This window comes from Myotis yumanensis, unplaced genomic scaffold, assembly GCF_028538775.1.
Source record: "Myotis yumanensis isolate MYYU_CA2020_CCGP unplaced genomic scaffold, mMyoYum1.0.hap1 SCAF_11, whole genome shotgun sequence".
Taxonomy (NCBI): domain Eukaryota; kingdom Metazoa; phylum Chordata; class Mammalia; order Chiroptera; family Vespertilionidae; genus Myotis; species Myotis yumanensis.
The window spans coordinates 53,772,318-53,800,131 of record NW_027223762.1 but is presented as its reverse complement, the minus strand read 5'-3'; the positions used below and the strand labels follow the sequence as shown (position 1 = coordinate 53,800,131).

Here is a 27,814-nt window from a genome sequence, read left to right as displayed (position 1 = left end):
GGAGGTGCCTCGGACCCAGGCTCCCCATAGCATCTGTGCTCTTCCCGAGGCTGCAAGTTGGTTTAGTTCTGGGTGGGAGACGGAGGTGGGCTGGTGGCCTTGAAAACGAGGTCACGCTGCTTGAACTCTCTTTCGCTTTAGAGTCTTTATGTCTTAACCTGAGATTTTTTGTAACTAAATAAGCCTAACTGGAACAACTAGTTAAGCCATGACCACTTGTTAAAAGTAATCACTAATTTTATCCCTGAACAAAGCTGGGAATGTTTAAGTCATTACATTTTAAAACTGGTAAGTTTAATGTTGGTTCTATATATATGTTTTCATATCAGTTAGTACATCAACTCTTACATTCATTTTTGCAAAGACATCATATACCCAAAGATGCACGCCCAGTAACGGGAATCGCAGCCCTTCTGACCTACACTTTCAGGTTCGTTCGGTCATGGTACTTCTGGTAAGGGTCGTCGGCATACCAGTTTCGCCTCTTCCAGAAGGACGTCGTCATCTTATCTAGGAGTTTGCTCTGGGTTTTATTGCAGAACACAAATTCCCTCAGGCGCTTTTTCCTTGCAGCCGTCTTCTTCCATAATTTTTTCTTATAACCAGCCTGTTAGATGATATTACAAGGACATTTCAAACATTACATTAGCTTTATTACTCATGGTTTATGGACCCAATGGCAACAAAGACCGACTTTCATTGGGGCTGGTATGTTTCTCAGAAAGATGTGATTCTCAATGGGGGTTGGAGAAAGCATGGGTAGTTTGAAAAAGAAATATTAACAATTTAATATTTTGAAAAATTTTTAAGTTAAAACCACAGAAAATAAAGCTAAATAAATCTATGTGCCTGGTGAAGTACAGGGTAATGATAGATAATAGCTTACTTTATATGCATTACCTTATTATCTCTTAACAATCTTCAACAACATACTATTATTCTCATTTTACAAATTAAAGAGAAATAGCTACTGATTAGAAAGGTTATGTAGCAGACTGAGGTCAGAGGACGTAGGCACTACACTACTTTTATTCCTAAAGTGGAGGAGCATGAAGGGCGTCCCGGCTAGGTTGATAACATTTATGTCCGTTTAAGAGGCCAAGTATTATAAGGGCCAAGAAGCACAGTTCTCAAATATATTTATTCTTTCCACACACTAGGGACCAATTTCTGTAGTAAATACTCTTGTAAGGAATAATGAATACAGTAAAACTATCACTAGGAGTGATGAAGGAATGGTTAACCCATGTTTAACCCAGAACTGTCATAAATGTATTATTAAATTACATTTATACTTAAATGACAATTATTAAAATTATTTTGAAGAATTAATTTCTGAAGAAACAGAAAATTAGATTGAATATAAAAACTATAATCATAGTCTGTTTAAACAAGTAGAGACCATAGGTGCCACCCGGTTAATGTTTGCCTAAAACCACACAGTAACTTACAGGGGAGGGGAGACGAGAACCCACTCCACGTGTGAGAGTCCTCGGGTCCTTTTAAACCACTAACTGAACAAAACCACAGCTCTTTGCTGAGAAGGTGCCCTGGGTTTCTGACAAGTCTGTGTCATCACTGTGACCAGCAAGCTCCATAGTATGTGATGCTCAGAAATCAGTTAACATGCCCGGCCAGTGTGCTCAGTGGTTGAGCGTCAACCTATGAATCAGGAGGTCACGGCTCAATTCCTGGTCAGGGCACCTACCTGGGTTGTGGGCTCGATACCCATTGGGGGTGTGCAGGAGGCAGCTGATCAATGATTCTCTCTCATCATTGATGTTACTATTTCTCTCTCCCTCTCTCTTCCTCTCTGAAATCAATAAAAAAATAAAAAAATAAAAAATAAAAGAAAGAAAGAAAAGGTTAAGAGTTCTGGTTTTAAAATGCTACAGATTAGATTTTTACTACCCATTGATTACAATTTAAAATTGAAAGATTCAAATCAAAATCCTTATATTTGTATAATAATTTTGTAGTTTACAAGCCAAACTGGGTCCCTGTGGACCTCTGACTTACAACTAATTTGCTGTCCTAGCCATCACTGCCAGTATCATTTGAAGATTACTCTGTGGAATGCAACAATGTGAAAACATTTGAAACATTTAGATAACCTCTAGGTTCAGAAATGGAGGGGGAGAATAAACAATAAAAATTAGGGTACCTGGATGGAACTGTCCCACAGAAAATACTTTGTTTTTTTTACACATTAGTGTGAATTAATCTGACCAGATTTGTTATTTTCCTCTTAAAATTAGATTTTGCTGAAACAGGCCATTCTGCAGATGGAATACTTTCTGGGGCCCTGAATGGGACTAGATGTTATGACTGGAGAATTTGACCAGGTCCCCCACAACAACATAAGGATCTCAGGCCCCAATAAAAGGGACATGGAAAGGCAAAGAAAACCACCCATTTCACTTGATCTAGGGTCAGGTGCGGACCTAGAAATAATTAGTAGAATTACAAGGGAGAGTAAATGTTTCCAATAGTCCAAAATTTTCAAAATTCACAACTATTACCTTAACTACTTAATTCACCTACGTCAGTGGTCGGCAAACTGCGGCTCGGCAAACCGTGGCCCGCGAGCCACATGCAGCTCTTTGGCCCCTTCAGTGTGGCTTCCACAAAATACCGACTTCTGTGCATGCCACGAAGTTTCAATCACACTGTACGTGCGCGCCTGCACGTGGTATTGTGTGGAAGAGCCACACTTAAGAGGCCAAAGAGCCGCATGTGGCTCTCGAGCCACGGTTTGCCGACCACGGACCTACGTGGATTACATGAACTTTTATCAACTAGTGTAGGAAACTACCACAGTATTGTTCCAGTGGAGAAATGAGCCGAGAGTGCCAATCAACCTATTCACGTACAAATTTAGGATTGTTTTAGAGATGGAGATAATCCTTTCAACCTATCAAACAGTGACAAAGTCCTACCAATTTGATCTTTAAAGAATCACTGGTTAACTTCCAAATAATAAAAGGACTTTAGGGTTTGAATAGTTATCAAAACTCAAAGGTGGTTTTACAAAACTCTGGTTGTCCGCTGCTTTCTAAGGATCAGTTACTGTTTCCATGAATAAGGACATGAACAAAAAGCCCCTAGTCATGCTCACAACACTCTGTGGGGGAGGACAGAGCAGTAACAATTTGGCAGCCCCCCTTAGGCTGTGGTCTGTGGCCAGAGCAAGTACTGGAGTTCTGACCGACATGGGCCCCAATTACACTCACCAACAGAGAAACACATATAAAGTTTAAAAAAAAAGTGTATGTGGGGTTAACGTTCTGCCATAAATATTAAGCCTGGAGAATCCAATTCAAGGTGGGCTGAAAAGCTCTTCAGCCCCCAAATATGACCCATGTGAGTAATGCCTGCTGGTGCCGCCTCTGATATAATACTCGAGGGTTACACAGAGCCTCCCCACAGGTTATTACGCATCACCCACAGGTAAACCAGTCATGTAAGAGACCTGAGATGAACCTGTCCTACATTGAAGACTTTCACCATGTGAATAATGTTTATGAAGGTTTAAACGTGTTCCTTCACATGGATTCACTTACATGACGTGAAGCCTGCCACGCCAGTACTTAAGCACAGCACTGCAACAGCTATTGGTAAGGTGGGAGAAACAGGTCAATGAATAGGCTGAACTCGGCTTCATTTTAATCTGCTCACACTCCTTTTTCAATCAAGTGACAGCTGAAGACCCACCTTCCTCCTCAGCCAAAGGCCAGAATGGAGTCGGAGAAACCTGTAGATGACAGCTTTCACAGTCTTTCTCTTGCCTTTTCGTGCACTGTAGTATGTTACAGTTCTGACCGGTAGCTTCAGGACATCTGGAAGCAGGGGGGCCACTCTAAAATAGATTTTTAAAATTTTAACTGAGCAGTAAGAATGATTAAGTGATAAAATCCATTTCTACGCTTAGAAATAAGTAAAGCAGTTCCACCGGAACACAGCTGACTTTTTATTTATTTATATCGCTGAAAGTATTACAAAGACTATTACATGTCTCCCGCCCTCCCCCCCCCCCCCCCCCCCGCACCTTGACATTCCCCCGGCCTCCCCTACCCCCCAGTGGCTTGTGTCCATTGGTTATGCTTATATGCATGCATACAAGTCCTTCGGTTGATCTCTTACCCGCCTCCCGTCCCCCAACCCTCCCCGGCCTTCCTACTGTAGTTTGACAGTCTGTTCAATACTGCACTGCCTCTGTATCTATTTTTGTTCATCAGTTTATAATGGTCTTTATTATCCATAAATGAGTGAGATCAGGTGGTATTTTTCTTTCATTGACTGGCTTATTTCACTTAGCATAATGCTCTCCAGTTCCATCCATGCTGTTGCCACAGCTGACTTTTAATATACATTGTTTCTTCCAAAGATCCATGAATGTATGCATACATAAGAACAGCAACTATCACCAACTTGCATGTCGGATTGTCATTTACCCTCTCAATCCCTAGGAGAGAACTGATTCTATTATATTTCAATCACCTGATTTTTAACCCATCTGCCCACTAGGTTGTCACCTCCTAAGGATTTCAACGTGTTTATCTTTGTAAACTTTCTGCCAAGTACAGTGCTAGGCAGCCAGTACTTAAGCTTAACTAAATGCTTGCTGATTGAATGAGCACCACGCGCAGCCCACCCTTGTAAGCTGAGCATCTTGCTCACCCTCCACTCGCTGACAGCTTCCATCCAGGAAACCACACCCCGAAACCAGAAGTGTGCTGTCTGGTCGTCCCTGCTGCTGGCACACAGGCATATGGATGTCAATCCTATTCTCCCACTCCATCAGGCAAAGTCTATGCAACAAACGGCAGGTACACAAAAGTATCCCCTATTTCTAAGATGTCTGTGCAGGCATGAATATTTTAGAATTTTTGTCCAAGGACCATGTTTACCTAGATATACTCTACCTATTGAGGATTGTTCCAGTGTGCCCCCATGCCAGGTTTCTGACACATGTCGTAAGTCTGGGCGCAGAGGAAACAGCTGGAGTCTGAGCACGACAAAGATGTCGGGGGGACAGTGCAGAACTGAGACAGGCATTCTTGGCACCGTGTCGATAGGCTGAAGACGCCAAAACAGTCAGGGGCCGTAAGATTCCTGTAAGACGGAAAAGCATACGTGCTTAATGCGACACACCAACATATGAATCCAGATATTTAAAATTAAGTAACACGAAATTTTTAAAGCAACTAAGTGTTATACATTATCCATGTGTCCTGAAGATCAGACTCACCTGGGGAGCTTTTTACCAACTTCATTAAGGCAAACTTACACACCAAAAAATTACCCATTTGTGTACAACCTAATGCTTTTTAGTAAATTTAGAGTTGTGCAACCATCGCCACGATCCAGTCTGATGTGTCCTAGTTCCATGTTCAACAGTACAAAACAAAACACATAGAACATGAATTCCCACCCGCCAGGCCTTAGGCTCTGATGAGGTAGAACCCCGCACAGAGTGCAATGGCAGGGCGGACACGAAAGCTCAACAACTCCCTGGAGAGACAAGACTGGCAGGAGAAGGACGCAAAGAAAACAACAGAGGTACCTGAACTCTCATCTAGAAAATGAACAGGCCATGAGAGGAAGAGGTGCACAATCCAGGTAGGATAAAAAACAGGCAAAAACAAGGCTGAAACAAACGTAAGCCTGGAGTGGGGACTGGACCTGCCACAGGAGCTGAGCACTGCGTGTCGACTGTATTGGAAATGCCTGGGGGGAAGCAGTGGGAAACAGGGCGGGCAGATCAGAAGGCAGATCATGAAGGGCCTAGATGTGTGGAGTCCCCTTTATCTGGGAGGCAACCAATCGATGTGTCTCTCTCACATCCATGTTTCTCCGTCTCTCTCTCCCTCTCTCATTCTCCCTTCCACTCTCTCTCTGAAAATCAATGGAAAAAATATCCTCTGGTGAGGATAAAGAAAAAAAAAAATTTAAAAAATAAGCTGTCGCCCTGACCGGTTTGGCTCAGTGGATAGAGCGTCAGCCTGCGGACTGAAGGGTCCCAGGTTCGATTCCGGTCAAGGGCATGTACTTGGTTGCGGGCACATCCCCAGTAGCGGGTATGCAGGAAGCGGCTGATCGATGTTTCCCTCTCATCAATGTTTCTAACTCTCTATCCTTCTCCCTTCCTCTCTGTAAAAAATCAATAAAATATACATTAAAAAAAAATAAGCTGTCACATCACTTTTAAGTGTTTTCAATGGAATCTACATTTCATAGTGAGTTGATATGTCATCTATTTCAAAAACACAAGGACAATAAATTCAAGTTGGTAACAATAAGAATTTCTTTTCATCAAAAGATACTTTAAGTAACTAAAAAGGCAGCCAAAGTGGGAAAAGATATTGGAAAACACAATTAAATGAGAAAGTTCGCATATCTAGAATATATAAAGAACTACAAATCAATAAGACAACTGAATAGAAAAATGGGCAACATATTTAAGTGGGTACTTCATAAAAGAAATTTAAATGGCCAATACACATGTGTAAAGATATTCAGGCTCTGGAGTGCGCCCTGGCTCTCCAACACCCTGGCCCCCCAAGGCGTGGCTCCCCAAGGCGTGGCTCTCTCACTTGGAGGAGCAATAAACCTAAATTGTCATAAATGCTAAAAAAAAAAAAAAAGATATTCAGGCTCATTACTAATCAGGTAAATGCGATTTAAACCACAATGAGACATCACTAAACATTTACCAGATTGACAAAAATCTCTAGGTCTAACAATACTAATTGTTGATGAGGAAGTAAAGAATACAACACTGGGGTGACTTTAAATAAACACATCACTGGCAGTAGCAGGCAGTGCTGAATAAATACACACACACACACACACACACACACACACATTGATGCTGCAATTCTACAGCTAGTTTCACATGTACACACACACCTTAGAGAAACTCTGGCACTCATATAGCAGGACACAAGGTCAGTCAGCTTTGTACCTAACTGCCCCAAACTGAAAACGCCTATCAATAGTAAAATGGAGAATTGTGGAGTAGTCACATAAGAGACTGTTATTTAGCAGCAATGAGCGTGGACCAGAAGGTCACAGTGGGATTCCGGTCAGGGCACATGCCCAGGTTGTGGGCTCCGTCCCCAGTAGGGGGCGTGCAGGAGGCAGCCGAGCCATGATTAGTATCATTGATGTTTCTATCTCTCTCCCTCTCTCTTCCTGTCTGAAATCAATAAGAACTATATATATTTTAAAAAGATGCACAATTAGATGCTGAAACTATTACAGAAAAAAAAAAAAGAACAAGGCAATAATAATGAGAAAAGTGTTTATATCTGGCCCCAAATGGGACTTTGATGGGGAGGCTCACAGGGTGCAGAAGAGGCTCTTGGTGCTCTGTGCCCTGACCTGGCTGTCAGTTTTCCGATGTTGGCTGTAGAGTTACAGGCATTCCTTGCAGACACTGTGGGCTCCGTACCGACCACCACCATCAAGCAAATACCACAATAGAGCAAGTCACACGAATTTTTGACTTCTCAGTGCATATAAAAGTTACGTTTAGATTATACTGTGTAGTCTATTAACTGTGCAATAGCACTGTGTCTTAAAAAAACAATATATATACCTTGATTAAAAATGTTATTGTTAAAAAATACAAACCATCATCTGTGCCTGTTGGAAAAATGGAGCCAATAGACTTGCTCCACACAGAATTACCACAAACTGTTGCTTTTCAAAAAAAAAAATCCCTGCCAGGTGGCTCAGGGGTTGTCTCTCCCTACGGCCCGGAGGTCAGGGTCTGGTTCCTGGTCAGGGCACAGCCCGGGCTGCAGGCTGGACCCCCAGGAGGGCGGGCAGGAGGCGTCCGATCTCCCTCTCCCTCTCCCTTCCTCTCTGAAATCAATAAAAATACGTATTTTTTAAAAAAGCAATATCTACAAAGTGCAACAAAACCAGGCAGACCGGTATTTAAGCCATTCATATATGTTACACAAATTTTTCCTTGTTATTTCACAAATTAAAAATAACCCATGTAAAGAAACTCTTACGTAAGTTGGAAATTTTACATCGTAGCTTTCAAAAAACATTTATTTGTATTGATTTCAGAGAGGGAGAGAGAGAGAAACATCAACGAGAGAGAATCATGACTCGGCTGCCTCCTGCACGCCCCGCACGGGACGGAGCCCGCAGCCCGGCCTGGGCCCGGACCGCACCGAACCCTGACCTCCCGGTTCATAGGGTTCATAGGTCGATGCTCAACCACCAAGACAAGCGGGAGGCTTCTTTTTTTTTTTTTTTTTTTTAAATATATGTATTGATTTCAGAGAGGAAGGAAGAGGGAGAGAGAGATAGAAACATCAATGATATGAGAGAATCACTGATTGGCTGCCTTCTGCATGTCCCCCACTGGGGATCAAGCCCGCAACCCAGGCATGTGCCCTTGGCCGGAATCGAACCTGGGACCCTTCAGTCCACAGGCTGACGCTCTATGCACTGAGCCAAACCAGCTAGGGCAAGGGAGGCTTCTTTTTAATCTCTATTTTTCTACAGGATTTTACTCTATTTTTCGTGGAAGTAACTTACTGTAATCTTACCACATCTGAATGACCTTTAACTTTTTGCAAAAGTCCTCTTCCAACTAAGCTAAGTTGCTTTCATTCCCGTCCTCTCCCTCACTCCGGGAATCCCGGAGCCCGTCCGGTGCGGGGCCTGATGAAGGAACCGAGCCGCCCGCTCCCCGCGCGGCCTGCGAGCCGCACACCCGCTTCCTCCGTGCCGGCGGGGGAGGCGCTCTGCGCGCCGGAGCTCGCCGTCATCCCCACTGCGCGAAGCTCCGAGACGCAGACAACGGCCAAGGTCAAAGGTCGTGAGGGGTGGTCCTGGCCCCCTCCGCCCTGTCCTCCGGTTTGTTCTCTAAGGAAGGCGGGATGGCGAGGAGCCCTTAAGAAAGCCGACTTCGGGACGCGCAGGTACGCGAGGGTCCGAGAGTTTCTGGTTTCAAATAACGGGATGCCCCCCCCCACCCCGCTTTTTCCTGTTAACTCCCACTCCATCCCGCGCGGCCCCCCTTCTGTGAAGGCAAGAACCGAGCGCGTTGCTCTCCCACTGACCTGATGCTACTCTCACCGCACCAGCCAGCACGGGCGCCGCCATCTTGCCACCCCGCCCTACGGCGGCCGCATTGGGTCTAAAAGAGTCAGGGCAAAAGGGCACTAAGGAAAACGAGGTGGCGTCAAGGAAGGGGGGAAAATTAAAGGGCCAGACCAACTTTTATTGAACGTCTTGTACTGGTCAGGCTGTCCTTTACTGTAGGCTCTTAATATATTTTTACTGAGCATTTGACTGAAAAATTTATTTAAAATACAGAACATTGCCGAAACCGGTTTGGCTCAGTGGATAGAGCATCGGCCTGCGGACTGAAGGGTCCCGGGTTCGATTCCGCTCAAGGGCATGTACCTGGGTTGAGGGCACATCCCCAGTGGGAGATGTGCAGGAGGCAGCTGATCGGTGTTTCTCTCTCATCGATGTTTCTAACTCTCTATCTCTCTCCCTTCCTCTCTGTGGAAAATCAATAAAATATATTTTAAAAAATAAAATAAAATAAAACCGAATACAGAACATAGCCCAGCCTGTGTGGCTCAGTGGTTGAGTGTCGACCCATGCACGGGAGGTCACCTGGCCTCTCTCTGCTCTTCCCCGCTTTTGGGGGCGTGAAGGAGGCAGTTGATCCATGTTTCCCTCTCATCGATGTTTCTACCTCCCCCTCTCCCTTCCTCTCTGTAAAAATCAATTTAAAATATTTTTAAAAATATGCCCTGGCTGGTTTGGCCCAGTGGATGGAGTGTGGGCCTGTAGGCTGAAGGGTCCCAGGTTCGATTCTGGTTGAGGGCATGTGCCCGGGTTGCAGGCTTGATCCCCAGCAGGGGGCGTGCAGGAGGCAACCGAAAAATGATTCTCATCATTGATGTTTCTATCTCTCTCTCCCTTTCCCTTCCTCTTTGAAATCAATAAAAATATATTTAAAATAAATAAATAAAAATAAAATATTTTTTAAAATAAAATAAAATAAAATACATGACTATTTGCCATGATCTCACTCATATGTGGAATCTAAAGAACAAAATAAACTGGTGAATAAAATAGACCCAGAGACATAGAAGCATGGAACGACTGCGGAATCTTAGAGGGAAACGGGGAGGGGGGGGGGGGGAGGAGAAGGGATTCACCAAAGAACTTGAATGCATATCAGCATAACCCATGGTGAAGAGGGGGCAGTGGGTGCAGGCTAGATGGAGTTAATGGGGAAAAAGGGGGTATCTGTAATACTTCCAGCAATAAAGATTAAAAAATAAAATACATGACACTTGAAACAATCTTTTTGCTAATTTTATTAAGTTTGAGAGGATAAAACTTATTATCCTTAGGAAACTGGTAGATAGGAAATAGCAATATTATTTAAAATTATTTTTAAGAATTTAAAATTAGTTTTTAAAAACTGAATGCCAACTATAACCAAATAAATGTAAATATTCTAAGGATAGCTCACATACATTTTTTTTCTAATCATTACACTGATTGACATTAGGTAGAACAGCATCTCAACTCTTACTGAACAATGCTACAGTTCCTGAATAGTTCTTTATTTTATTCCTGGGAACCAGTGATTGTACTTCTTTTCTAATGTTCGTTCAAAGAAACAAACAAAACAAAACAAAACAAAAAGTGAACCTCTCTGTCATTCTTGTTGCCTAAGATAGTCCATGCATACACAATATATTACACTATTTGGGTAAGGGGTAAACACTGGGTCTCAAGGAGTTCACTTTTTTTGGCGGGGTGGGGGGGGGTGGGGAGAGGGTTGGGGAGTTCACTTTTAATAAGGAGACAAGTATAAGGCAGATAAATGACTCCCAGGGGAAGTTCAAAGTTGTTTTTTTTTTTTTAATAATTAAATCTTTATTGTTCAAATTATTACATTTGTTCCTCTTTTTTCCCCCCATAACTCCCCTCCTCCCAGTTCCCACCCCACCCTCAGCCCTCACTCCCCACCCACTGTCCTCATCCATAGGTGCACAATTTTTGTCCAGTCTCTTCCCGCATCTCCCACACCCCTTCCCCCCGCAAGCATAGTCAGTCCATTCCCTTTCTATGTCCCTGATTCTATTATAATCACCAGTTCATTCTGTACATCAGATTATTTATTCACTTGCTTCTTAGATTCACTTGTTGATAGATGCGTATTTGTTGTTCATAATTTGTATCTTTACCTTTTTCTTCTTCCTCTTCTTAAAGGATACCTTTCAGCATTTCATATAATACTGGTTTGGTGGTGATGAACTCCTTTAGCTTTTCCTTATCTGTGAAGCTCTTTGTCTGACCTTCAATTCTGAATGATAGCTTTGCTGGATAAAGTAATCTTGGTTGTAGGTTCTTGGTATTCAGCACTTTGAATATTTCTTGCCATTCCCTTCTGGCCTGCAAAGTTTCTGTTGAGAAATCAGCTGACAGTCGTATGGGTATTCCCTTGTAGGTAACTGAGTTTCTTTCTCTTGCTGCTTTTAAGATTCTCTCTTTGTCTTTTGCTCTTGGCATTTTAATGATGATGTGTCTTGGTGTGGTCCTCTTTGGATTCCTTTTCTTTGGGGTTCTCTGCGCTTCCTGGACTTGTAAATCTATTTCTTTCACCAAGTAGGGGAAGTTTTCTGCCATTATTTCTTCAAATAGGTTTTCAATATCTTGCTCTCTCTCATCTTCTGGCACCCCTATTATTCTGATGTTGGTACGCTTGTAGCTGTCCCAGAGGCTCCTTACACTATCTTCACTCTTTCGGATTCTTTTTTCATTTTGCTTTTCCGGTTGGGTGTTTTTTGCTTCCTCGCATTTCAAATCTTTGACTTGATTCTTGCGCTCCTCTGGTCTGCTATTGGGAGTCTGTATAATATTCTTTATTTCAGTCAGTGTATGCTTACTTTCTAGTTGGTCCTTTATCACACCATCGAGGGTCTCATTAGATTTCCTGTACATCTCATCAAGTTTATCGACAGCCTCTAGAAGCCTCTTGAGAGACCTCAAAAGTGTGGTTTTGAATTCTATATCCAGTAGCCTGCTTTCCTCTGGTTCTGTCCTTTGTGGCCTGTTTCTTTGTCTTGGCATTTTTTTATGCTTCACTGTGTCGATAGAGTGGCTTTCCGTGTTAAGTGTCCCAATTACCTGAGGTAGACACTCTTGGTGCACCCCCTGTGGTCTCTGTGAGCAGTCTTGTAGTCAAGCCTTGATTGTTGTAGATAATTACTACTTGACCTCCAGGCCAACTGGCTGTGAGAATCAGCTGTGTTTGCAGTGGGAGAACTTCTGTCCTCTAGGGAGGTGCTAATCTAGCCTTTGCCTGAGGCTATCTGGCAAATGCCTCTGTGTAGGGCCTGGGCGGGGCGGGTCCCACAGGATCAACAGGGCAGAGGAGGGAGCAGTTATGGCTGCTCTCAGTCCATCCCCAGGGGTTCTGCCTCTCTGTCCCAGCAACCGCTGCAAACCTTGGAGGGACCGAAGCCAGACAGTCCCGCTTCTCCCATTTGAGTCTGGGTCCCTAGAGACTCGCTCGGATCTGGAGGTCAGAGTCTGAGGCTCCCTCCGGATTGAAACAGTCAACCGCGCCCTCAGCCACCAGCCCGCGCTGCGCGTACTCCGCACCTTAGTATTTTACTTCAGCACTGCGCCTCCTCTGATTCTCGGTTCCTCCTAGTTGTAGAACTTCCACTCAGCCAGCCTTCCTGTGGTTCTGGATGATGTCCATTCCGTCTTTTAGTTGTATTTTTGAAGTGGTTGTTCGAGGCAGCAAACTCCCGAGTTAACCTATGCCGCCATCTTGGTTTCTCTCTCAAAGTTTAAGGAAAAGAGGCTTCTGGTTGGGATGATCAGGGTGAGGATGTAGAACATAACATGGTTCTTAACGATTGGGGAGGATTTCAACAAGGGCAAGGTCATTCTTGGCGGTAAGAACACCAAGGGCTAGGGTAAGAGAGAGAGCCAAGACAGACAGGATTTATTTAGAGCAATGGATCTCAAACTTTTTGGTCTTAAACCTCTTTACATGCTTAAAAATTGAGGATCCCTGCCTGGCTGGTTTTGGCTCAGTGCGTAGAGCATAGGCCTGCAGACTGAAAGTTCAATTCCTGTCAAGGGCACAAGGGCACGTAACCAGGTTACAAGCTTGATTCCAAGTGCAGGAGGCAACCAATCGATGTCTCTCTCACGTGGAAACCTCTCCTCCTCCCTTCCACTCTCTTTGAAAGTCAATGGAAAAAGCCCAGCCGGTGTGACTCAGTAGTTGAGCGTCCACCTATGAACCAGGGGGTCATGGGTTCGATTGCTGGTCAGGGCACATGCCTGGGTTGTGGGCTTGATCCCCAGTGCGCGGGATACAGGAGGCAGCTGATCAATGATCCATCATTGATGTTTCCATCTCTCTCTCCCTCGCCCTTGCTTTCTGAAATCAATAAAAGTATATTTTTTAAAAAGTCAATGGAGCCCTAGCCGGTTTGTCTCAGTGAATAGAGGGTCAGCCTGCGGACCAAAAGGTTCCAGGTTTTATTCCGGTCAAGGGCACATACCCGGGATTCAGGCTCGATCCCCAGTACAGGGTGTGCAGGAGGCAGCCAATCCATGATTCTTTCTCATCATTGATGCTTCAATCTCTCTCTCCCTCTCCCTCTCTGAAATCAATAAAAATATATTTTTTAAAAAAGTCAATGGAAAAATATCCCCGGGTGAGGATTAACAAAATAAAAATTAATCTAGTTAATCTAGATCAGTGGTTCCCAAACTTATTTGGCCTACCGCCACCTTTCCAGAAAAAATATTACTCAGCCCCTGGAAATTAATTTTTTTTTAATTTTAATAGCAGTTACTCATTGCCCCCAAATGCACCTGTGGCCATCACCGCCCCCCTGGATCACTGTAGCGCCTACCAGGGGGCGGTAGCGCCCACTTTGGGAGTCACTGATCTAGATAATGGTAGCTGAAGCATCCTCCCCACCTTGATTCACTTAATTCCTTAGATACTCATGTAAATCCTTGTTGATTATTGTTGATTAGATATTTTGCCTATTACTGGAAATTGCTGATGAGCTAATCTGTGTGTCATTGAAACCTCCTTACCTTAGGGCTACCCCAGATCAAATAAAAGGTTGGAGCTGCCTGAGCATGAGTGGAAGTCCCTCTCCTTGAGTTGGACTTGCCCGCCTGGCTCCCCAACATTTCCAAATTGTCTCTTGTCTCTTTTCTCTCTCATTTGTGTGCGGCTTCTCTTTCAGATCCCAAACCCTGAACCAGGCAGGACGTGGAGGGAAACACACTTGACATCTGGCACCCAACGGGTAATCTGAAAGTGAAGGTTTCGCTAGAGCAAAAAAAAAAAAAGGAAGTTTCACCAAAAACGTGTGGAAAATTCACCGAAAAAAAGTGAGGGAAATTCACCGCAGGCAATGCCCAGGATCAACTTCAGAAGTCCGGATCTGTAAGTAGGCTGGGAACATTTTCTTAACCAGGCTAACGGGGCAGGATTTGGCTTTAAAAAGTAGATTCGGCTTTAAAAGTAAGAAACTTTATTATAGACTTTTGATTTGCATGTTTAAAGTGTTAAAGTTTCAGAAGGTAATCTCTTAGAATTTTTGCGTGTTATTATAGAACATAACCTTTGTTTTTCTTGAAGAAGGTACGTTAGATCTTAAAAGTTGCTAAAAAGTTAGTCAGAACTTGAAAAAAGGTCAGCAGCAAGAAAAAAATTTATCTCAAAAAACTATTTTTCCATGGGAAACACAATATTGCATTTGCTAGAGCCTTTTAGAGAGGCTGAGGAGGAGTCTCCCCGACTGGTTCCCTCCGCTTCTCCTAGTGAGGAGCGGGAAGAAAAACCGAATCAGATAATAAGACAGCATGTAAAAATTGACTTTAAAATGATAAAGGCCTTACGTGAAAGTGTAGTCCAAAATGGTCCAATGGCTCCTTTTACAGGAGAAATTATGAATAATATTTCTGAAGCGTTCTTAATTCCTCATGATTGGTATTCTCTAGCTCATGCAACTCTGGATAGAGAAGATTATTTACAATGGAAGGGAGAATTCTTGGAGAAATGCCAGGAGCAAGCCCATATAAACCGAGGGCTGAATGCTCAAATAACTTATGAAATGCTAGCAGGACTGGGACAATACAATGACGTGCGAACCCAATTAAATTATGTGCAACTGGCATATGAGCAAATTAGAGCTTGTGGAAGGAAAGCTTGGTGGACTTTACCAGCAAAAGGGGACTCTGAGGAAGTTTTTAGTAAATGTATACAGGGGCCTTTAGAATCATTTTCTGATTTTGTGGCGCGTCTCACTTGAGCAGTGAGACGACAGATTCAACATGAGATAGCAGGAGACATTTTAATTCAGCAATTAGCTTATGAAAATGCCAATGATGATTGTAAGAAATGCCTGATGCCTCTGAGAAAAGGTAGTACCATTACAGAAATGATTCGAGCATGTCAGAATGTGGGGTCAGGCACTTTTCAAGCGAATTTACTCGCTGCTGCTGTAACCGTAAAAAATAAAAGGTGTTATAACTGTGGAAAAACAGGACATTTTAGAAAAGAATGTAGGCAACTAAGGTCACAAAGAGGTGCTCTAGGGAAAGGTTCGAACATCCCACCTCATGAGCCGATCAACACAGATCCAACCTCTCTGTGTCCTAGATGCCAGAAGGGCTACCATTGGGCCAGCCATTGTAAATCGAGATTCCATAAAAATGGGCAGCCGTTAAATCAAGACACAGGGTATGGCCAACCACAGGGAAACGGCCAGTGGGGCCACCCCCAGCCCCGTCAATAAAAGGGGAGATCTGCCCTGCAAAGCCCACAGTGGACTCTCTGACCCGGATCACTCCAGGGAGCGCAGGCCTAGATCTTAACAGTACTATAGCGGTCACTTTGACCCCCGATATGGCTCAGCAAGCTGTTCCTACAGGAATCTGGGGACCTGTGCCACCAGGAACTTTAGGATTAATTTTAGGGAGGAGTGGAAACACTCTGAAAGGATTAACTGTTTTGCCTGGAGTCATAGATTCAGACTATGAGGGAGAGATTAAAGTAATATTGGAATGTAATCATATTATACAAATTACTCCAGGACAAAGAATTGCTCAGATACTACTTTTACCTTATGTTCAACAAGGCGAGGCAATAAACAGGAAAAGAGGAATGCAAGGATTTGGAAGCTCAGACATCTATTGGATACAGGAAATTAGCAAAACCCGTCCTATGATTAATCTGAGGATAGAAGGAAAAATGTTTAAAGGCCTAGCAGACACTGGGGCAGATGTCAGCGTTACCAGCAAAGAATTCTGGCCTCCAAGTTGGTCCATGGTAGAAGCTATGGACTCAATTAGGGGCGTAGGAGTTCCTGATAACACACAACGTAGCGCTGCAGTCTTAAGGTGGCAAGATGAGGAAGGACAGGCAGGATGGTTTCAGCCGTACATTGTCTCTGGAATTGCAGTCAATTTATGGGGCCGGGAAGTTTACAAGCTTGTATTATTACCGGCAAAGGTCAGCAGTTTGTAACTCAGATGGGATATCAGACTGGTCAAGGCGCAGAAAACCCAGGAAGACGAGGATATCAACCTTTTTAGGAGTGGTCACTGCTCAGTCTCCTCGCCCCCATGCTGATCCTATACAATGGAAAGACAATAAACCTATATGGGTGGATCAATGGCCATTAACCAAGGAGAAATTAGGTCATATTCATGAATTGATACAGGAACAAATAGAAGCTGGTCATATAGAGCCTTCCAATAGCCCTTGGAATATGCCTATATTTATTATACCTAAGAAGATGGCAGGGAAATGGCGATTGATACATGATCTTAGAGCAGTTAATGCTACTATGCATACCATGGGAGCTTTGCAACCTGGACTCCCAGCGCCTTCACAAATACCTTTAAATTGGTCTCTCATAGTAGTAGATCTTAAGGATTGTTTTTTCACCATTCCCTTGGCACCTCAAGATAAACAAAGATTTGCCTTTTCAGTGCCATCTATTAATAATATAGAACCCATGAGAAGATATCAGTGGAAAGTTTTGCCTCAAGGAATGGCCAATAGCCCTACCTTGTGCCAAAAATATGTGGCTCAAGCTGTTCAGCCTTTAAGGGACAGATATTCCCGATGTTACATTATCCATTACATGGATGACTTGCTCTTAGCAAGTCCACGGGAAGAGCAGACTTTGGAAATATTTTTCCAATTAGAAAAGGAGCTCCCTAAATGGGGCTTAAAAATTGCCCCAGAAAAGGTACAGAATCAAACACCTTTTAAATATCTGGGAACCATAATTGAAAACCAATGCATTAGGCCACAAAAGGTGGAACTAAGAAAAGATTGCCTTAAAACTTTAAATGATTTTCAGAAATTATTAGGGGACATTAACTGGTTAAGACCTTACCTAAAAGTCTCTATGGGAGAAATGACAAATTTATTTAATATACTTAGGGGTGACTCTAACCTTTCCTCACCCAGAACACTAACAGATGACGCCTGAATTGCCTTTATTGGGACAGATTAACTATACTGCAAATAGTCCCACTGGAGTCATCTTCCAAAATAAAGACTCTCCCACTATTATTGAATGGGTCCACCTAGGGCATCAGTCCTCTAAAACTGCTGTTACTTATGTAGAACTGATGGCTCAATTGATGTACCAGCTTAGAAAGCATTGCAGTCAGCTTAGAGGAGAAGAACCTAAATGCATCTATCTTCCCCTCACTGGGAAGCAATTAGAAATGTTATTTCAGGCTGATATAAATTGGCAAATTGGGTTAAATGGATATTCAGGGGAACTTAGCTGTCACCTATTAAAAGATAAACTACTATAATTTTTATATAAGACCTCCATCATTATACCAAAAAAAACAGTAACTGTTTTTACTGACGGGTCATCTAATGGGAAAGCTGCCTATCATACTATAAATTCAGACCGAGGAGAGACCAAGATGGTGGCGTAGGTAAACACCGGAGACCGCTGCCGCAAACAACCATTTCAAAAATACAACTAAAAGACTGAACGGACATCACCCAGAACCACAGGAAGGCTGGCTGAAGAGAGACTCTACAACTAGAAGGAAAGAGAACAGCAAATCGAGGCTCAGAGGCGGCGCAGTGTGGAAAATACAAAGGTACCGAGGTGCGCGCGCAAAGCGGGCTGGTGGCTGAGGGCGAGGTTGTCGTTTTCTGTCGGGAGTGAGTCTCAGACTCTGGGCTCCAGATCCGGGCGAGTCTCTAGGGACCCAGACTCAAACAGGAGAAGCGGGATTATCCGGCATCAGTTGGAACCTGAGGGCAGCTTTCTCTCTGAGGTTTGCAGCGGCTGCCGGGTTCTGAGAAGCAGAGCCTCTGGGAACGGGACTGAGAGCGGCCATAACTGCTCCCTCCGCCAGCCCTGTTGATCCCGCCCCGCCCAAACCCTGCGCACAGCCATTTGCCGATCGCCTCAGGCAAAGGCTGGATTAGCGCCTCCCCAGAAGGCAGACGTTTTCCATACAGCTGATTCCTATAGCCAGTCGGCCTGGGGGTCAAATCCCTCTAGTGTTAACTACAACAATTAAGGCTTGGCTAGAACAAGACTGCGCACAGAGACCACAAGGGGGTGCACCAAGAAAGCATAAAAGATGCGGAGACAAAAAAACATGACAGAAATGGAGGATATGGAGCTAAGAATCGCAATTTTGAGGGCTTGCCATAAATTTGTGCAGAGCCTCACGAAAACTAATGAGACCCTCGATGCTACGATAAAGAAATTAGAAAGTAAGCATACACGGACTGAAATAAAGAATATTATACCCAATAGCAGACCAGAGGAGTACAATAATCAAACCAAAGATTCGACAAAAAACACCCAATTGGAAAAGCAAAATGAAAAAAGAATCCGAAAGTGTGAAGATAGTGTAAGGAGCCTCTGGGACAGCTTTAAGCGGTCTAATATCAGAGTCATTGGAGTGCCAGAAGATGAGAGACAGCAAGATATTGAAAACCTATTTCAAGAAATAATGGCAGAAAACTTCCCCCACCTGGTGAAAGAAATGGACTTACAGGTCCAAGAAGCGCAGAGAACCCCAAACAAAAGGAATCCAAAGAGGACCACACCAAGACACATCATCATTAAAATGCCAAGAGCAAAAGACAAAGAGAAAATCTTAAAAGCAGCAAGAGAAAGAGGCTCAATTACCTACAAGGGAATACCCATACGACTGTCAGCTGATTTCTCAACAGAAACTTTGCAGGCCAGAAGGGAATGGCAAGAAATATTCAAAGTGCTGAATACCAAGAACCTACAACCAAGATTACTTTATCCAGCAAAGCTATCATTCAGAATTGAAGGTCAGATAAAGAGCTTCACAGATAAGGAAAAGCTAAAGGAGTTCATCACCGCCAAACCAGTATTATATGAAATGCTGAAAGGTATCCTTTAAGAAGAGGAAGAAGAAGAAAAAGGTAAAGATACAAATTATGAACAACAAACATGCATCTATCAACAAATGAATCTAAGAATCAAGTGAATAAATAACCTGATGTACAGAATGAACTGGTGATTATAATAGAATCAGGGACATAGAAAGGGAATAGACTGACTATTCTTGGGGGAAAAAGGGGTGTGGGAGATGCGGGAAGTGACTGGACAAAAATCATGCACCTATGGATGAACACAGTGGGTGGGGAGTGAGGGTGGAGGGTGGGGTGGGAGCTGGAAGGAGGGGAGTTATGGGGGGAAAAAAGAGGAACAAATGTAATAATCTGAACAATAAAGATTTAATTAAAAAAAAAAAAAATTCAGACCGAGTCATACTGACCAGTCATACTTCTGTGCAAAGAATTGAATTAGAAGCTATTAAGGCTGCGTTGCAAGATTTCCAACAGCCTATTAATATAATTTCTGATTCCTTTTATGCTTTGGGCCTAGTAAGTAGAATTGAAACTGCCCGGTTGAAATGGCTTAGTGACTAAAATTTATTCTTACTGTTTAAAAAAGTTCAGCAGATTGTGCAGTAGAGACAATACCCTTTTTATATCACTCATATCAGGGCTCACAGTGTATTACCTGGCCCATTAACTAAGGGAAATGCACATGCTGATCAATTGGTTGCTTTATTAAAAGAGGCCTCAGAGACTCATCAGCTTTCATATCAGCCTGCTAAAATGTTGTCCAAACAATTCTCAATCTCTCGACAGAAAGCAAAACAGATTATCAAGGAATGTCCCACTTGCATGTTACATCTACCTCAAGGGCCTAACACAGGAGTCAACCCTAGAGGTTTGCTAAGGGACCATATCTGGCAAATGGATGTAACATATTATACTCCTTTTGGACGTCTTGGGGCATTACATGTCTCTGTAGATAGCTTTTCAAAAGTCCTATGGGCTACTGCATCTACAGGAGAAACGGCAAAACAGGTTATTAATCATTGCCTAGCTGCTTTTGCCGTCATGGGAATTCCCAAGATTATTAAAACCGATAATGGGCCTGCTTATACAAGCTGTCAATTCCAGGAATTTTGTAAAAGGTGGAAAATTCAGCACATTACAGGAATACCATATAATTCCCAAGGACAGGCCATTATTGAGCGACAGCATCAATGGCTAAAATCCCAACTTGAAAAACAAAAAGGAGGGATGATGGAGAAATCACCTATGGGTAGGCTGCACCAAGCCTTAATTACTTTAAATTTTTTCACTTGTGATGCTGATGGAAAGACACCTATGGAGCTACATTGGTGTCAGAATAAAACAAAAGAAAATGGTCTAGTTAAATGGAAGGATCCCGAATCTGGTTTATGGAAGGGACCCGACCCATTATTAACCTTTGGCAGAGGGTACGCTTGTATATCCCCAGAGAATTTTTCCAAGCCCGTGTGGATTCCTGCTAGAAATGTTAAACTGCATCAGGGATCCAAGAGAGAAACTAGCCAGACTGAGGACCTTGCACCTGGAAGCTGCAGACAATCAACTACCTCAGCCACAGAGAGCAGTGACTCCAAGCAGTCCACTGAAGATGAGGAGCAGGAGGAGGACAAGTTGGACAACAAACAGCCTAGAGACCACCTGGGGCATGGTAAAGTGAAGTATGGTAACAGTTATTTCAGGTAAAAACTATAGTTTCATACTGGTCTTAGAAAGCACATTTTCCTTTACCTGGGAAGGACAGTACAGTTATCCCAAGGTCAGAGGGCCCCAGTTAATGGTCAGTGTTCTGGAGACCCTAAACTGTAATTTAGATAAAGTGCCTAAGTTTAACCCAGGTCACCCAAGGGTTCTAGACCCAAAACTGTAATTTAGATAACATGCCTAAGTTTAACCCAGGTTACCCAAGAACTCTAGATAAAGTGTTTACCCAAAACTAATTTAAATAGCATGCTGTTTCTGCTTCTGTAAATTGCCTTTTTGCAAACCAGGTTCCTCATTCCAAACCTTGAGACAGCCAGTTTAAAATTGAATTGTCATGACCTAGAGCAAAGAATATCCTTACATGGTATTATTCTACAATGTCATTAATAATTTTTTATATTTTACAACAGTATATTGTGCATTTATCCCAAACAAACTTACAAACTAATTCTTTGAATGTTTGGCAGCAATTTAATAAGGACATGAAAGGATTTAATCCCTTCCACTGTGTGGAGGGCCCCCTGGGAAGGCACTTAAGCATTCTGTATTGACCTCTCTTGACCTTTTTGCCAAGAAGATTCCCTCTTCTCACAATCCAATTACCTAAAGCTGTTGCCTGAGTTCTCTGTTCATGCTGAGGTCATGGTGGCTGGTACCATGGATCTGTCTCTTGACCAATAGCGTGAGCTGGGCCCTCTCTGGAGAGGAAACCTGGGTTCCCCATGATCAATGCCGGGGCCCCCGCCAGCAGGCGAGGGGATCCAAAGTCAGTTGCTGGGCGTGGAGGCCACAGGGGCATAGGCTAACAAGGAGACAGAACTGAACCTCACATCACCCTGCTTGGCCCGGAGGATGGCTGGTTAGCCAATGACGGGTAAGATTCCTCAGGGAGGAACGACCTAAGACAGGCACAGTCGCAGAGGGGCCAACAGAAGAGAACTTGGGGGTCAACAGAGGTGGGGCACAGATCCTCACCCCCCCCAATTATGCAGGGGCTTGAACACTTGCCCCTCCTGAGGGAGGTCTCCTGCCCCCATGGCTGCTTCTCGCTTCCCATGCCCAGCCCAGATCGGGACCCAGATAACAGAAAGAGACTTGGTCCAGCTGAGATCCGTACCCAGATAACAGAGACTTGGCTAACAGCAGCTACCCTATATCTAAATCCAGCCTAACAATAGGAATGCTCAGGGCCTTCTCAAGGATGCAAAATAATCCTTTCCATTAATATTTACAGTGTAAATTAAGATTGTTGTTAGACTGAACCGGTTTGGCTCAGTGGATAGAGCATCGGCCTGCGGACTCAAGGGTCCCAGGTTCGATTCCAGTCAAGGGCATGTACCTTGGTTGCGGGCACATCCCCACTGGGGGGCGTGCAGGAGGCAGCTGATCGATGTTTCTCTCTATCCCTCTCCCTTCTTCTCTGTAAAAAATCAATAAAATATATAGTTTTTAAAGATTGTTGTTAGAGTATTAAATTTGACAGTAAAATAGTAGTCAAGTTTTCAGATTAATTAAATTTGGCTAATTTGAAATAAGTAATTATTCAAGAAGTATTAACCAAAATTTTCATTTCATGGTAAAATTGCTTAACATGCAATGAACCTAAAGCAGTCATATTTTTGTGCAAAAAATTAAAATTTAATGTTATCTAGACTGCATTATAAATTTTCCAAAAAGCCTCCTAATAATTAAATCAAAAAAGGGGGGATAGTGGAAAAGTACCATGTAAGGAAATAGATCCTGTAACTAAATTACATTTAGATAAAATTTTTCATTTATAATGCTAACAGCGAGACACCCAGGAAAACACACATGATGTCAAAATAAGCCAAAGGAAAATCATTTGGGCAAATTAACCTTTGGTCGAGAATACGTTTGTACATTTTCAGAGAACAGCTCCAAGACCATGTGGATTCCTGCAACAACGGATCCCAGAGAGAAAATGACCAAATTGCTCCAGCCACCACGACAGGAAAGAGACAGTTCAGAGATGGAGGACACTGACGACGCTTTGCCATGCTGGCAGTCAGCAGCTGTGTATCGCTGCAGGTTGCCCAGGACCAAACCAGAGAGGGTCGGACCTGCATTGCCACCATTTGTCCACCATCCAGAACCAGCATGTCATTGCTGGCATGTACACATGAACTGGCAGACATTGAAACTTGGACTCAGAACTGTTGGACATTGAAATTGGGACTTGTTCTTATATTTCTGGTCGACAGATACAAGAATTTTTAAAGGAAAAAGAAGGGGGAGACATCGGAGACCACCTATCGTCTTCACTAGCAGAGAAGAGTAGAGACCCCCAAAAGCTAGTGACCTTTGAAGCTCTAGCAAAGGTCGGAGCTGTGCACCACCCAGTTAATCTAGATAATGGTAGCTGAAGCATCCTCCCCACCTTAATTCACTAATTCCTTAGATACTCATGCAAATCCTTGTTGATTATTGTTGATTAGATATTCTGCCTATTACTGGAAATTGTCTGTTGATGAGCTAATCTGTGTGTCATTGAAACCTCCTTACCTTAGGGCTACCCTAGACCAAATAAAAGGTTGGAGCTGCCTGAGCATGAGTGGAAGTCCCTCTCCTTGAGTTGGACTTGCCCGCCTGGCTCCCCAACATTTCCAAATTGTCTTGTCTCTTTTCTCTCTCATTGGTGTGTGGCTCCTCTTTCAGATCCCGAGCCCTGAACCATGTGGGACTTGGAGGGAAACACACTCGACAGACCAACACAGATAGTCCAGGATAGTACCCATATCTCAACATTCTTAACTTAATCACACTTGCAAAAAAATTTTTTTTTGTCATTTAAGGTAATATATTCACATGTCCCAGGGATTAGGAAAGTGTAGGGACACATTTGGGGATAATTATTCTGCCTGCCACATTATTTTTAAAACAACAACAAACCTATTACATGTTAACACATTTTTAAAAATATATTTCATTGATTTTTACAGAGAGGAAGGGAGAGGGATAGAGAGTTAGAAACATCAATGAGAGAAACATCGATCAGCTGCCTCCTTGCACACTCCCTACTGGGTATGTGTCTGAAACCCAGGTACATGCCCTTGACCGGAATCAAACCTGGAACCCTTGAGTCTGCAGGCCGATGCTCTATCCACTGAGCCAAACTGGTTAGGGCAGAAGGAAGCATTTTTTTTATTTATTTGTTTTTGTTGCCCGTGACCGGAATCAAACCTGGGACCCTTGAGTCCACAGGCCAACACTCTATCTACTGAGCCAAACCAGTCAGGGCTTAATGAAAAATAACTATTCCAAGATTTAAAAAAAGAGTAGCCAAAACCGGTTTGGCTCAGTGGATAGAGCGTCGGCTTGCGGACTGAAAGGTCCCAGGTTCGATTCCGGTCAAGGGCATGTACCTGGGTTGCGGGCACATCCCTAGTAGGAGATGTGCAGGAGGCAGCTGATCAATGTTTCTAACTCTCTATCTCTCTCCCTTCCTCTCTGTAAAAAATCAATAAAATATATTTAAAAATAAAAAATAAATAAAAAATAAAAAAAGAGTAGTGAGTGGCATTGTTTAACCTTTTTGCAAATCTATTTAATGTCTGGATTAATAGAAAGATGGATTCTGAAATTTGCTTATGCATTCAATCTATTGTGATATCTGGATAACGCTACAAGATAATGAAAACAGCAAATAACCTTAATATTATGAAGCTAGTTTTGATTTTATGGAAAGGTCTAAAAATCTTTCTGAAAAGGTCTGAGGCTCCCCCAGGGGTTCCAGTGTGGAGAGCAGCTACAGGGTTTGGACAGGTTCAAGCCTCAGACTAATGAGAGGGCACAGTTCTCTCATTGCCACATGCAAGTCCCAGCTTGGAGGGCAGAGCCCTCCCAGCACAATTATAGCCAACAGCTATAGTTGTAAGCTTGAACCTATGGTCTGAACACGTGGCCCCACGTCTCTGAGTAATGTGGGCTTGATAGAGTTCTGGTGCATGTAACTGAGTAGATTAGAACAGTGTAAACATCTTGACCATGCCCTTACTTTACCTTGTGGAATCTGGCTATAAAATAAAGACTTGGCTTATGGGTGCCGTCGCTGTCTCTCTATCAGAGAAGCAGCCTCCCACTGAGACCCAGCTTTCATTCTCTTGTCTGTCTTTTCTAAATCCTTCACCGCCCCCACTCAGGTTCACCCTTGGCCGTGCTGGCACAGCACATCCCAGATCACTCTTTTGAGAACCACTGAGATGGTTATCCTTGTTTCTCTAGGTTATAGGGCATCTAAGTGGGTGATGAGCTTGGACTGCTGTTATGCCCAGATTTCAGGATCCCCAAGAAACCACACCAGGGAGCCAGCCAGGTCCGATGCAAAAGCATAAGAGTTTTTATTCGAGCTAGCTCGGCTCCCCCACCTCGCCGACGCAGCGGCAGGAAGCAGAGAGAGAGCCAGCTCTGTGGGGAGAGGGGTTTTATAGTAAGGGGAGGAGAGAGGACTGTGGGCCCTGCCGATTGGCCAGGCGCGAGTCGGTGTCTTGTTACACAGGATGTGGTCGTATCTATGCCGCGCACTTCCCTTGAGTATCATTGGTTAGTTTAAAGAAATCCTAGGTGTGACTAGCAGAGGCTTGGGCTTCCGGGAAGAAACTCCTTGCTGAGCACATGGCTGCTGCCCAAAAATGGAGGATTCAGGGCAAGATGGAGGGCATAGCCCTCGCCCTTTCAACTGCTATTGTTGCTGTCTTCACAGTTTTGTTTTTTTAAAATCCTCACTCAAGGACATGTTTTCCATTGATTTTTAGAGAGTGAAAGGGAGAGGGAGAGACAGAGAGAAACATCAAAGTCAGAGAGATACATTGATTGGTTGCCTCTGGCATAGTCTCAACCAGGGCAGGGAGCCTGCAACTGAAGTAGGTGCCCTTAACTGGAATTGAACCCAGAACCCTTCAGTCCGCAGGCTGACGCTCTATCCACTAAGCCAAACTGGCTGGGGCTATTGTTGCTGTCTTGATTTCATACCTACAGCCACCACTTTAAGCTGAGAAACATCTACATACGCTGGAAAAGTACTCTGAGACATTTCATAAAGGCTCTTTGAATTGGCAGTGGGAGTCACTGCAGTTTTTGAACAGGAATGTGATTTAAATTTGAGTTACTTTAGAATACATTTTATTTTATTTATTTATTTATTTATTTAATATTTTATTGATTTTTTACAGAGAGGAAGGGAGAGAGATAGAGAGTTAGAAACATCGATGAGAGAGAAACATAGATCAGCTGCCTCCTGCACATCTCCTACTGGGGATGTGCCCGCAGCCCAGGTACATGCCCTTGACTGGAATCGAACCTGGGACCTTTCAGTCCGCAAGCTGACGCTCTATCCACTGAGCCAAACCGGTTTCGGCTAGAATACATTTTAAAGTCCCCCAAATCACAAATTGCAAGTAGAGGATGAGGATTAGGGAATTTGTTAAATGAGAGGTTAGGAAACTATCCTATATAATAAAAGCCTAGTATGCAAACTGGGAGTTTGACTAAGGGGCAGGGCCTGCCGGGGAAGGGAGGGAGTACACCGTGGCAGCCGCTAGGGACCCTACCAGTGCATGAATTTTGTGTACTGGGCCTCTAGTAAAAAATAATTTTGGAACTTGAGCTCTTGAAGCTAAAGTTGCTAATGATGTTCAGGCTTAAGGTGTGGCTGTGCCACCCATGGCTGGAGCAGACTGAAACTGCTTATTGGCAATGAGAGGTTTATGGCCAAGATGTTAGAAAAGTCGTCACACTGGCATCTTCCAACATGACAACAGAGGGCAGAAATGGGGTAGGGAAACCAGTTTAATTGCTAAAATTACTAAACAGGATAGAGTCCGATAGACTGTTCTGGAGGCCATTAGGTGATGGTGATATGAAGAGTGTAATTACTGAAGTACATCAAACATATACAAAATTAAGTAATTATATAAAGTTAGTTAATTTTCAAATCTATTTTTCCATTTTACATATGGGATTAGTGACCTTGTATACCTCTAGGGAAAACATCATACTATAATAAATTACCTAGTTAAGACTTGAAAGCACTTTACAAGCACAACTGATATACAGTTATTTCGTTTCTGTGATACTGTACTAATAGTATTGAATCCTGCGTTCAATGTTTGTTATACCTTGATTATAGACTCAGTGGAATACTTTGACCTCCTTATCTTCCCAACCCATCCCACAGGTTGCGGCCAAATTATCTTTCTAAAATAAAAACTTGCGCTGTTTAACCTGGAAGGAGTAGGAGCTGTGAACCCCAAGAATCTCAGCTACTTGTCACGTGAACGACACACTGCGCACAAAGGTCTCTCCCGTGTTTGTTCACCCAGCCTCCCGCAACCAGGAAGACTCCAGAAGAACTGTCAAACGAAACCAAGGCCTCCCGCGAGGACGACACCGACTGGGCCAAGTCGATTCCTTTCTACGAAATATCCATCGGGGGACTCTTCCCCCTCCCCACGTGGGAGTCGGTTTTTTGGGACCCTTTCCCCCTCCCCACGTGGCAGTCTGTCCCACGTGGGAATCTGTACTGGTTCTTCAATAAATTTCCACCTTTGCTATAAAAAGAAAAGAAATATCCATCGGGCAGAGACGGCCGAGATGCTTTCTTGCTCAATTCTCCGTGGAGTCACGCCT

General features: G+C 43.5%; 1 protein-coding gene and 1 long non-coding RNA gene across 2 annotated transcripts; one reads left to right on the top strand and one right to left on the bottom strand.

Annotated features, from left to right (window-relative positions):
• Positions 1–272: 272 nt before the first annotated feature.
• MRPL35 (mitochondrial ribosomal protein L35) lies at positions 273–9,150 on the bottom strand. Its single transcript, XM_070429643.1, has 4 exons — positions 9,090–9,150; positions 4,926–5,115; positions 3,715–3,859; positions 273–607 (listed from the first exon to the last, which is right to left on the bottom strand). Exons 1-4 carry the CDS (start codon positions 9,130–9,132, stop codon positions 419–421), a joined length of 567 nt encoding a protein of 188 aa, XP_070285744.1. The 5' UTR covers positions 9,133–9,150; the 3' UTR covers positions 273–418.
• On the top strand, positions 8,831–27,676 carry LOC139020066 (uncharacterized). The gene is made up of 3 exons (XR_011473184.1): positions 8,831–8,948; positions 14,289–14,491; positions 27,363–27,676. It is a non-coding gene; the product is annotated as an uncharacterized lncRNA (long non-coding RNA).
• Positions 27,677–27,814: the final 138 nt, after the last annotated feature.